This window comes from Rhinoderma darwinii, chromosome 1, assembly GCF_050947455.1.
Source record: "Rhinoderma darwinii isolate aRhiDar2 chromosome 1, aRhiDar2.hap1, whole genome shotgun sequence".
Taxonomy (NCBI): domain Eukaryota; kingdom Metazoa; phylum Chordata; class Amphibia; order Anura; family Rhinodermatidae; genus Rhinoderma; species Rhinoderma darwinii.
Window position 1 is genome coordinate 298,824,286 of NC_134687.1, and position 13,037 is coordinate 298,837,322.

At 42.8% G+C, this 13,037-nt stretch overlaps 1 protein-coding gene across 1 annotated transcript in view; it reads left to right on the top strand.

Annotated features, from left to right (window-relative positions):
- The window catches only part of LOC142647748 (calcium/calmodulin-dependent protein kinase type IV-like), a 92,693-nt gene extending 89,196 nt beyond the window's left edge, over window positions 1-3,497 (top strand). The window contains exon 12 of the mRNA XM_075825388.1: window positions 2,346-3,497. Coding sequence (XP_075681503.1) covers window positions 2,346-2,582 — 237 coding nt within the window. The 3' untranslated portion in view covers window positions 2,583-3,497. The remainder of the gene's footprint in view (window positions 1-2,345) is intronic.
- Window positions 3,498-13,037: the final 9,540 nt, after the last annotated feature.

Here is a 13,037-nt window from a genome sequence, read left to right on the forward strand (position 1 = left end):
CCCCTTAAACTAATACAGACACCAAACCTCCTAAATACAGGCCAGACCCACTAAATACAGTCCCCAAACCAGGCCCCCTAAATACAGACCCCTTAAACAAATCCATTTCTGTCCCGTACTGAAAACATGATTACAGTACGGGACAGTTGTCCTGCTGCGAGGGGGGAATCCGACTGATGAAGTGTCTTTCAGTCAGTCGCGTGACATCCTCAGACTGGGGGCATTCTCTGGTGTCCTGAACGTCAAATATGAGGCCTTCAATAATTTTCTCCTGGAAATCCAGGTATGTGTCTCTGCTTCTGCTTTTTTTTATAGAGCGCAGATGAGTTGTGGATTGCCACCTGTAAAAGATAAAATGGCCACTTTTTTGTACCAGGTTTTTTGTTTTTAATTTTACTAAATACGGCTGTAAAACCTGGTCGCTTAAATCCACCCCCCCCCCCCATGTACTTGTTATATTCGGACACGCTCACTGGTTTGTGCTTGTCCGATGTTGCCCCTCTTTCCCTCACTGCCACTGTTCCTGCGGTATGTATTTTGCTTAGTACATACAGATCTTTGCGATCCCTGAACTTGAACGCCAGAAATTCCTCAGATGCATAAGCACAGGAGTCCCCCTTTACCGTGCGCTTCCCCACTAATTGCTGCGGAACACCAATTCGATTTCTGCACATGGTACCACATGCCCCAGTCCTTGCAGCATGCAAATGCCTAAACAGGGGCACACTGGAATAAAAATCACAGTAGAGGTGGTACTCCCACACGATCTTACTGCTGGTGGAAAGATCAGGAGGGCGGTCCCGCCCTTCATAAATCCTGAAGGCTGTGGTATATCCCGACCCGCTTTCACACAATTTGTAGAGCTTAACGCCATATCTTGCCCTTTTGGAAGGTAGATATTGGCGAAAGCTAAGTCTTCCATGGAAGTTGATGAGCGATTCGTCCACACTTACATTCTGCTCAGGGGCGTAGAGTTGCAGAAATAAATTATTGAGGGAATTTATAATGAACAACCGATCACTGTTTGCATCGGTACTTGGGGGGGCCTGTGCATTGTCGTTGAAGTGGAGGAACCTCATTATTGTCTTATAACGAGACCTGGGCGTTACTGCAGAATACACTGGGGTGGCTTGGGCGGGTCTTGTTGACCAGTACGATCTTACGGAGGACTTTTTGACAATACCCATATTTAGGGTGAGCCCCAAATTTTTTTTTTTTTTACTTCCTGCAAATTGGTGTGCGTCCAATCTCTGGCATGGGTGGATGAAGGTTTCTGCCTTATATACTGAGTGGCATATAAATTAGTATCGTGGACAATCATATTTAGGAGGTCATCTGTAATAAAAAAAACTGGAAGTAATCCATTTGGACAAAATTTGTATTGTCCACAGTTATGCCAGGAGTGGCAGTAAATCAGTGGATTCTAGGCCCAAATTATGAAGCAGGTGCCCATACAAGAGCCTGGACTGGAGGGACCAGGCTGTCCCGTGCTACAGCGCTAATAGTCCCTGCGCTTTCATGTTCTGCAGTTTCAACTGCGTCAGGGATAACATCCCCTGAAGATGAACCTGAAGTGACGCTATCATCGTCACTGCCTAAAACAGGTTCCATTTCCGACGCCATCTACACTACCGCTAACAAAAAAATAAACAGCTATTGCTATATATATATATATATATATATATATATATATATATATAATTATATATGCCCTACCTGCCAACTCTAATATAATAAAAGATAGAAATCTATCTATACAGAGAATGTTTTATAGTGCAACACTGCATAATTTTTTTTCACAGTATTATTCTGGCAGCAATTCTCTCAAGTCTCTTCTGAAGCAATGTGTGAGAAGAAGAAAAGAGGCAGGAGATTTGCTGCCAGAAATGTCAAAATAAAAACAAATGTGATCGCTGTGATCACATGTTCAGGGACCATCAGATTGGGCACTGGGCAGAGTATCAGGGACCAGAGCTGTTAGTAACAGCGTAGGCATAGGGTGCTTGCACACTATATTTACATAGAAATGCATGTGATTCGTTTTCACAGCGAGCACATGTTCAGGGACCAAAAGATTGGCCCCTGACCCTCTGCCCAGTTCCCATGGCTGTTAGCAACAGCCAGGGCACAGGGCTGTGTGCACGCGATCGCGCGTGCACAGTCTCTGAAGTGCCGCCGTAATTAGTCTATACGGCGGACTTCAGAGACCCTGTCCGCTGGACGTAAAAACACAGCCAGCGGTCGGGAACCTGTTAATACATACATGGCCCATACAATTTTCCATTTTATGCTGTGTTAAGTACTTTAGAATGGTAACTTGATTTTTTCCTTGTCTTTCTCCATAGGCAGCAATGAAAGCTGTGGTCGCATCAAGCCGTTTGGGAAATCATAATCACCCTGATAATTCCAAAGAGATGCAAAACTCAGAAGATCCAAAAATTTGTCAGATTTTAGATGTTGAGAGTGGTGGCCTCCGTTCATCTAAAGAACTACCTAATTTATCAGAGGGGCCTTCACAAGAACCTGTTAGGCAGAAGCACTCACTGAACTCAAAGGTGACATACAATGAAACAGGCAGATGACTTTTATAAAATATTTAGCAGGGTTAATTTTATGTTAGATTTAGAAAACATGGCATTGGCAGTAATTCAACAAGGATTTTGCCAATGCTAGGTTACATGCACACGTTGCGTATTTTGCTGCGGAAAATACGCAGCAAAACCGCAAGAAAGGTGCATTTTTTTAATGCGTTTTTTACGTTTTGCTGCATAAATAGCTGCGTTTTCATGCTGCGGGTTTTGCGGTGTATTTCTTTAGAACTACAGGGATAGAATTGGTAAGTGGAATCGCGAGATATATAGACATGCTGCGGTTTCAAAAATATGCACGGACATGAGATTACCTGGACTTTGCTGGTACTGTATTACGCTGCGGTTTTGCCATACGCGCTGCAAAACCGCACGTAATATGCAACATGTGCATGCGGCCATAAACGTCCTGATTTGTTAATCCATGCGAAGTCAGTTTCCCAGTAATGGTCTATTCACATTGCAGCGTAGGGAGAAGGTATACGTCGAGAGTATTTGCCAATGTATACCTCCAACAGATGCTACTGTATTGGCATATATTCGCATTCGTCGCCCATAGGCTCACATGTTAAAAATACTTATACCGTGCAGTATGTTGTTTTTTTTTTTTGCAGGATGCCTCTGTGTGGAATAGCTCAGCAGACTACGCTATTCCATACAGTCCAAAAAAATAAAAGTATACCACTGCATGCCAGCCTTACGGAGATGAAAAGCACCCTTTTGGCCTCCATTGGGTGAATTGGGGGCTAGGTATATGCTTAAAGTAAGCGCCAGGAGCTGTGTGAATTCAGCCTAACGTGAATTATGCATGCATGTATAAAAAAAACGTCATCAAGATTGAAGGGTTGAGATTGAGAGGTTAATAGTTATCGTATCGTTTTTGTTCTTACAAATAAAAATCCCCTTGTGGCAGAGAAAATAGTTTCTTTTGATTACAGCACTAAATATTTTGTCACAAACATTGTTTATTATGTTGTTTATTGCTCTTTACCATCACTGGTGTCCTAAATATGATGGCTAAGGATTTTACTAAGGCCCCATGCAGACGACCGTGCCGGTAATCACGGTCCATGATTACAGGCATGGCCGGCCGCGGACAATCATCCGCATTTGCGGACTGTGCTCCCATTATAAAGTATAGGAGCAAGGTCCGTAAAATAATAAAATAGGACGTCCTATTTTTTCCTGAGGGTATCTACGGCACGGACGCCTTCCCGTAAATATATGGGAAGGGGTCCATCGGCCACGGAAATGAATGGGTCCATAATTAAGAACAAAATCTACGGTTGTGTGCGTGGGGCCTAAAGAAATACACATGGTTACAAAGTACACATACATAGTACACATAGTACTCAGTGGTCCTGTGCCGTATACCCACTGAGACCAGTGATTGGCTGCTGCGATCATGTGGGTATACAGGCACATCATCGCTGCAGCCATGTCAATAAACAACGGAGGTATGGATCGGTGGCACTGGAATGCCGGGGGATCTGTTAGGTGAGTATTTTTTTTTTAAATGCATCCCTCCTAACACTCCCTCAACCCTGACCAGTCTCCCTGTCCCAGATGCTAAAAAATACCTCCACAGCATGATGATGCCACCACCATGCTTCACTGGTCACCTCTCTTACCAAGGCCCTTCTCCCCCGATTACTTAGTTTGGTGGGGCGGCGAGCTCTAGGAAGAGTCATGGTTGTTCCAAACTTCTTCCATTTAAGAATCATTGAGGCCACTGTGCTCTTGGGAACTACAGACTACAGTACCCTTCTCCAGATCTGTGCCTCCACACAATGCTGTCTCTGAGCTCTACAGGCAGTTCTTTCCTCCTCATGGCTTGGTTTTTGCTCTGATATGCAATGTCAGCTGTGAGACCTTATATAGACAAGGGTGTGTTTTACCAAATTATGTCCAATCACATGAATACACAACAGGTGGACTCCAATCAAGGTGTAGAAACATTTCAAAGATGATCTAAAGAAATGGGTGGCCCCCGGAGGTCAATTTCAAGTGTCGTAGCAAAGGGTCTGCATACTTACATCCATGTGAAATTAGAGTTTTTAATTTTTGATAAATTTGCATGTATGGGCTACCTGCTAAGGGGGCATGATACTGTATTGGGCACCTGCTAAGGGGAATTATACTGTATTGCGGCAGCTAAGGGGACATTATACTGTCTGGGCGCATTATACTGTATAGGCCACCTGCTAAGGGGGCATTATACTGTATGGGGAACCTGCTAAGGGGACAGTATACTGTATGGGGCACCTGCTAAGGGGACAATATACTGTATGGGGACATCTAAGGGGAAATTATACTGAATTGAGGCAGCTATGGGGCATTATACTGTATAGGGGCATCTGTGTGGGCGTTATACTGTATGGGGCAGCTATGGGGGCATTATACTGTGTAGAGGCAGCTATTTGACATTATACCGTGTGGGAGGCACTATGGGGTATTATACGGGGTAGGGGAGCGATAGGGGCATTATACTGTGGGGAGGCACTATGGGACCATGATACTGTGTGGGCTGAACTTGGTGTGTATGGGTGGGATGTGGTTTAACAGGGGAAAAAAATTGCCATGCTGTGCTCTGCAACCTGCATTGGTTGTAACTCTTGGCAATGCTTGAAAGTTGTGAGGTATGAGACTAATGGTAGAATGATAATGAACAACTGCTTCACTGTGCATGTATGTACAGGTATAAATTGGCTGCCTGTCTCGAAGTGATGGCATGTTGTTAATAAGGATAACTATAAAGAAAAAAAAAACACCCACAGACACAGCAGAGACAATGTAAGATCTGATCCTACACAGACAGACATTATGAGATGTTGCTGTAGGTAGAATTACTTTGAAATCCTCAGTAAAATAATATTAACCTATTAGATACCTGGACAGTGTTACCTGGATGCAAGTGGTCACATGATGTGTGGGTGGTGGGTCACATGACTGATGCCATGTTTAGTCTAGTCAGTTATCCTATGGATGCATTTCTATGGACTACAATGTGAGCTATACCATTTTTTTTTTAAGGCAGAGGCTATCGCACTGTTAAAAGAAAGGTATGTGAGCAGAACGGGACAACACTTAAAGAGGCTCTGTCACCAGATTCTCAAATCCCTATCTCCTATTGCATGTGATCGGCGCTGCAATGTAGATAACAGCAACGTGTTTTGTTTTTTTTAAAAAACGTTCATTTTTGGCCAAGTTATGAGCTATTTTATATATATATATGCAAATGAGCTTTGAAATGGACAACTGGGCGTGTATTGTGTTTTTAACTGGGCGTGTTTATGTGTATGACGCTGACCAATCACTGACCAGTCAGCGTCATACACTCCTCAACTAACAAATAAATGTGCTAGGCACAAGGAAGTCCCAAGTTTCCCAGCTGCTATAGAATTAATTAAAATATAACTTTTAATGTTTAAATTAGAAACAAATTGGAAACAAGTTGCAGTGCATAAGGTAAATGGTTGTACAATAGTTTGTGTCAATTAAAATTTTTCTTCAGAGCTGGTTAGTCTAACGTTGGAGATCTGATGTATGTTAGGATCTCAGTGTGTCAGGCATGGACGGCAGCTGCAGACTGCTCGGGCAGCCTCTAGTATGACACAGTGATAGAGTTTATTTGTTAGACCAGCAATGATTTTAAAAAAGAAACGCTAGCCCCCCCGACATGTTTCACTGCTTCAGCAGCGTCTTCAGGGGATAATTTCAGGGCTATTACTCGCGCGTTTGATTTCCTCTTCCTTATATAGTGAGGAGACGCCTCTTTCATGGTGTGTCATCACCCTGAAACAACCAATAGAGATTGTGAACCGGGACGAGCCTACTCTGTGTTTGACTGGCACAGAGATCGGCCTATCATATGTAGAGGCCGTTGTTCCGGACATGTGGAATACTTAGTGCATGCGCACTACAGTTGAATCAGGTAATAGAATCAGGTAATAGAAATTATGGCTTTCTGGAGATCGTTATTCACAGGGGACCTGGTGGTGATGCCCAAAACTGATACGATACATTGTATATGCAGGTGCATTCTATGTTGCCGGCGAAATCTTAGTTTTTTATCAAGCAATGGAGTTGTCTGATAAAATAGGTCATTGGTTCCATGGATATATATATGTCTGTGATACAGACAGAGATGTCATTGTTTAGATCAGACTCTAAGTAGCGACGCTTGCGTGCCTTAGTTAGATCCGGACATAGAATTATGATGTTAAGGGGAACCACTATTATCACTAAAGATGCCGTAATAGACGAGAGAGAAAAAGGAGTAAATGTGCTCTGTGTTTAGATGCACTGCATCCTATCAGCTGTGTCTACGTTTACTGGCATTCAGTGTAGATCCTAGATTTAGAAGTAGTTACATCTAGATGTATATATATTTATTGGGATGACAGTGAGATATGGCCTTTATTGAGACCACTGCTGTCATCAGAGAATACCGCAGCAGATAGATGCGCTGTATGTACAGTCGCATTACATATTGTCATCTAAATTTAGATTTGCCTGCTGTGATGTTGTTACTGTAAGTCACATCTATATTTACCCACATATGATTGAATTACTATGTGGCAGGTGTATTTTCTAAAGAGAGCCAGAATATGCGCCGTGTGCGCCGGCGTGTGAGGTATTGACTACTATGTCATAGTTTCTCATCCTAATATAGTTGCACTGTTTGAGTAACTGTTTAGATGTATATATACATCCACAAACAGTAGTGGTAGTTGAAGTGTTGGCATCGGTGTCCGTGGTGATGACATGTATAGAGGGAGAGGAAAGATGTCCTATTTTAAATTGTACAACGGCGGTGCGTTGTGAGTCTGTTGTCAAAACTGCTTGTTGAGTATGCTGATATATATTGATAATTGTATGTTTTTTGTGTTTTTTTAGAAGTCCTGTATAGCATCCTTTTAGTTAATAGGTAATAGTTAGGGTAAATGTGTGTGGAATTGGTACTAGTGACTGTGGTAGTATAAGTAAGTGGATGTATGGAGAAATTGATAGGGGAAAGCTATGGAGAAAATTCTGAGTAGGTTATGGATAAGCTACAGGAAAGCAGCAAATGTGAAACCCTCATTGAGACCATTGGGACTGAGAGAATTGAGTCTGTGTATCCAGCGTGCCTCTTCTTGTAATAATTTTTTGTCTAGGTTTCCAGATCTTGGACCCAGTTTTACTTGTGCAATACCCCAGAATTTGAGAGTGTTACTATTTCCTTGATGGAAGTATCTAATGTGCCTCGAGAGGGGTGTATCTTCTTGTGTGTTTATTGTACTGATGTGCTTTGAGATCCTTCTTCTTAGTTGTTGGACGGTCTTGCCGATGTAGAGTTTTGGACATGGACAAGTGGCGGCATATATAACACCGCTACTCTGGCAGTTTATAAATTGCCTTATAGTATATTGTTTATCGTCTACTGGGTTTTTGAAAATTTTGTTTTTTAACATGTAGGGGCAGAAGGAACATTTGCCACAGGGGTATGATCCTGTGGCAGGTGATGGAAGCCATGTTTGACGAGGAGTAGATATTGTTGTATAGTGGCTGTGCGTAAGATATTCTCGGAGGTTCTTGCCACGTCGATACGTTATACTTGGGCTATTAGAGATTACCTCAGATAGGTCGGGATCTGCCTGCAGAATGGGCCAGTGATTTCGCAATATATTCCTCTCCCTCTATACATGTCATCACCACGGACACCGATGCCAACACTTCAACTACCACTACTGTTTGTGGATGTATATATACATCTAAACAGTTACTCAAACAGTGCAACTATATTAGGATGAGAAACTATGACATAGTAGTCAATACCTCACACGCCGGCACACACGGCGCATATTCTGGCTCTCTTTAGAAAATACACCTGCCACATAGTAATTCAATCATATGTGGGTAAATATAGATGTGACTTACAGTAACAACATCACAGCAGGCAAATCTAAATTTAGATGACAATATGTAATGCGACTGTACATACAGCGCATCTATCTGCTGCGGTATTCTCTGATGACAGCAGTGGTCTCAATAAAGGCCATATCTCACTGTCATCCCAATAAATATATATACATCTAGATGTAACTACTTCTAAATCTAGGATCTACACTGAATGCCAGTAAACGTAGACACAGCTGATAGGATGCAGTGCATCTAAACACAGAGCACATTTACTCCTTTTTCTCTCTCGTCTATTACGGCATCTTTAGTGATAATAGTGGTTCCCCTTAACATCATAATTCTATGTCTGGATCTAACTAAGGCACGCAAGCGTCGCTACTTAGAGTCTGATCTAAACAATGACATCTCTGTCTGTATCACAGACATATATATATCCATGAAACCAATGACCTATTTTATCAGACAACTCCATTGCTTGATAAAAAACTAAGATTTCGCCGGCAACATAGAATGCACCTGCATATACAATGTATCGTATCAGTTTTGGGCATCACCACCAGGTCCCCTGTGAATAACGATCTCCAGAAAGCCATAATTTCTATTACCTGATTCTATTACCTGATTCAACTGTAGTGCGCATGCACTAAGTATTCCACATGTCCGGAACAACGGCCTCTACATATGATAGGCCGATCTCTGTGCCAGTCAAACACAGAGTAGGCTCGTCCCGGTTCACAATCTCTATTGGTTGTTTCAGGGTGATGACACACCATGAAAGAGGTGTCTCCTCACTATATAAGGAAGAGGAAATCAAACGCGCGAGTAATAGCCCTGAAATTATCCCCTGAAGACGCTGCTGAAGCAGTGAAACATGTCGGGGGGGCTAGCGTTTCTTTTTTAAAATCATTGCTGGTCTAACAAATAAACTCTATCACTGTGTCATACTAGAGGCTGCCCGAGCAGTCTGCAGCTGCCGTCCATGCCTGACACACTGAGATCCTAACATACATCAGATCTCCAACGTTAGACTAACCAGCTCTGAAGAAAAATTTTAATTGACACAAACTATTGTACAACCATTTACCTTATGCACTGCAACTTGTTTCCAATTTGTTTCTAATTTAAACATTAAAAGTTATATTTTAATTAATTCTATAGCAGCTGGGAAACTTGGGACTTCCTTGTGCCTAGCACATTTATTTGTTCGTTCATTAAAATTATCCCTGCCAGCTGCTAGGGTCTCTACCAATTTTTCTATACACTCCTCAACATCTCCAAGCTCCTCTCCTGAAATATTCTGTGCTGCTGTTACCATTACGTAGCTCTCAGTCTGTTACCTCTCCTCCACTCCTGTCCTCAATAACACCTTCACATGATTGGCAATATTCTGTGCTGCTGTTACCATTACGTAGCTCTCAGTCTGTTACCTCTCCTCCACTCCTGTCCTCAATAACACCTTCACATGATTGGCAAGTCACCACCCCGCACAAGATCCGCACGCTCATCTCCTGAAATACTCTGTGCTGCCTTAAACTCTGTGGACAGGTCAGGATCCTGTTTTTTTTAAATGCTGCTGGGGTACCCGCTCGATCCACTATATAAGGCTGCGCCTCCATCCTCTTCTGCCCCAGTCACTTATTCCCAAGCACTGTAAACTTTTTTTTAAAAAAACGTTGCTGTTATCTACATTGCAGCGCCGATCACATGCAATAGGAGATAGGGATTTCAGAATCTGGTGACAGAGCCTCTTTAAGTTTTAAAAGTGTTGTGGAACTTAGGTTATTGTTTTAATTTAGCAAATACAATTGTAGAATTTTTCTACCTGAGGGTATGTTCACACGGCCTATTTTCAGACATAATTCGGGCATTTTACGCCTCGAATTACGCCTGAAAAAACGCCCCTAGTACGCTTACAAACATCTGCCCATTGCTTTCAATGGGTTTTACGATGTTCTGTTCGCACGAGCATTAATTTTACACGTCGCTGTCAAAATATGGCGCGTAAAATGACAGCTCGTCAAAAGAAGTGCAGGACACTCCTTGGGACGTTTTTGGAGCCGTTTTTCATAGACTATTGAAAACAGCTCCAAAAACGGCCATAAAAAAACGCGAGCTGCTCAAAAAACTTCTGAAAATCAGGAGCTGTTTTCCCTTGAAAACAGCTCCGTATTTTCAGACGTTTTTTGTTAAGCGTGTGAACATACCCTAACCCTTCGCTTGGGCTTTTGGTTATTTATAATGCAGGCTGAAGACCAGTACACAATAAGCAATGCAATAAGTTACTTTTTATGTATATTATGTGCAGATTTAAACTGTGGTGAGCATTAAAAACATTATTATTATATACTGTATATTATAAATGTTGAATCAACGCAATTTTTTACAATTCTCCAATGCGTCTAAAATAAAAAAAAGACGTTTTCTAACAAATGTACGTGTAACGTCCGTGGTCACGAACTCCTCTCATCCTGCCGACGCCTTTCTCTCCAGAGATGCCAGCATGTGCGGCCGTCGTGTTCCGCAGTGACCACTAGGGTGCGCGCACGAGCTCAGTCCAGCCTTGAATAGCCATAGCGCACACGTGTGAGATTGAGCTGATTGCTCCCAGATCACCCTGGACTATAAGAAGGGCCCTGCCCCTTCCTTCATTGCCTGAGCGTTGCTTGTACCTACCCGTGTTTGTCTTTGCAAATGGTCCCTTGAGTGTTTTTCAGTTCCCAGTGTTCCCGTTCTGGCTACCTGTATCCTGTGCTACCGTGTTCCTGTGCTGTACAGAGTTGAAGTCATGTTGTGTCGCCTACTACACCCGCTGTGTTTCACCGTACCTGTTGTCTGCCTGCTGACAGTTTCATCCGAGCCTAAACCATCGCTACTGTCTGAATTGCCACAGGTACCTTTATCCGAACTGTAGACCTGGACTTCGTACCGTTTGGCCAGCTGCTATCCTGCTACGGCGGTACGGCCCAGTGGGTCCACATACCCACAGATCGTGACAGTACGTCACCAAGAAGTAGGGGACAAATGGAAGACTGCATAATCCGACTACACAGGGTTTGTCTAAAGTCTGTAACCACTGAGACATCGGTCTGCATTGGATCTGTTGACACAATGGTAGGAGGTTTTTGTTACATGCATTGAAGCAATAACATATGTGACTGCAAAGGTAGACATACACTTTAAGGTGGCTTCCCTATCATATTAAGCTATGGCATATGGCTTGGATGTGTAACTTCTGGAGCTACACAGAACCACTTCTAATCCAATGATGTGAAGGCACTGCAATACAACTTCTTTGTTCTGGGGACCATTATTGTCTCCGTCGTTGGACTCCACCAATCAGTAAGTTGTTGCATATCTTCGCATTATGTCATAACTTATATTGGTGGGAAAACCCATTTAAAGGAGTTTTTCCCATCAGAGACATTTATATCCACAGGATATGTCAGATAGATGGGATCTGCACCTATTTCTAGAAAGGGGCCCCTAAACCCAGTTCTACTGCTCTCTGTTGTGGCTGAAGCTTGTGACTTACGACCATGAATTATATAAACAGCGTAGCTCGCTAAGCTACGCTGTTTCCGTAACGCCCATAGTAGTGAATGGCAGTTACGGAAGCTTGCAAGCTACGCGGTTTCCGTATTTCATGGTTGAGAATCACACACTTCAGCCACAACACAGAGCAGTAGAACAAGGTTTAGGGAGTCCTGTTCTAGAGATAGGTGTGGGTCCCAGAGGTGGGACCTGCATCTATCTGACATATCCTGTGGATATGTCATAAATGCATCCGATGGGGAAAACCCCTTTAAAGGGTTATTCCCAAGTTGACTCAAATTATTTTTTTTAGACATTCTAAGCAGGAAATGAATTTTAAAACATTTGCTGTTAAAAAAAATTAAAAATTCATTTCCTAAGTACCTTTTTTTTACACTTGATAACTCAGCAAGTGCTGGTTATCTTTTCTAAAAAGGAGCGTGAGCGGCTCGATGTCAATCAAGCCGCTCCGCTCTGCAGTGTGCGCGCTCCCGACGTTGCTAGATACTGTAGTTCTAGAAACATCGGGAAAATGTTAGTCTCAAGCGGGCATGGTAAGCACGTTTGAGACGAACTTACCGTGAATGTCATCTACACTACACTACACCCCGTTTCGGCAAGCCACTTTTCCATCACCCACCCTGTCACTACATGTAATTTTTTTTATCCGCCGCACTGGTGCTGCATCAGCACCCGGTGAGCAACTAAAAATATATTTAAAAAAATAAACTCACCTAAGACGTTCTAACGGCGCTCTGAACGGTCCCGTCACTTGCCATCTTCCTTCTTCTTGGCACCGCTCGCATTCATAGTAACAATGCGTTGTGGCGCAGATGACGTAATCATATCAGGCACACGTAATTACGTCATCTGCGCCCACCGCTCTGTTATTGTGAATGGGAGCAGTAAGAAGAAAAGTGACGGGACCGTTCAAATCTTCGTGGGAACGTCTTAGGTGAGTTTATTTATGTATATATGTTGTCATGTATGTATGTATGTATGATGTATGTGTAT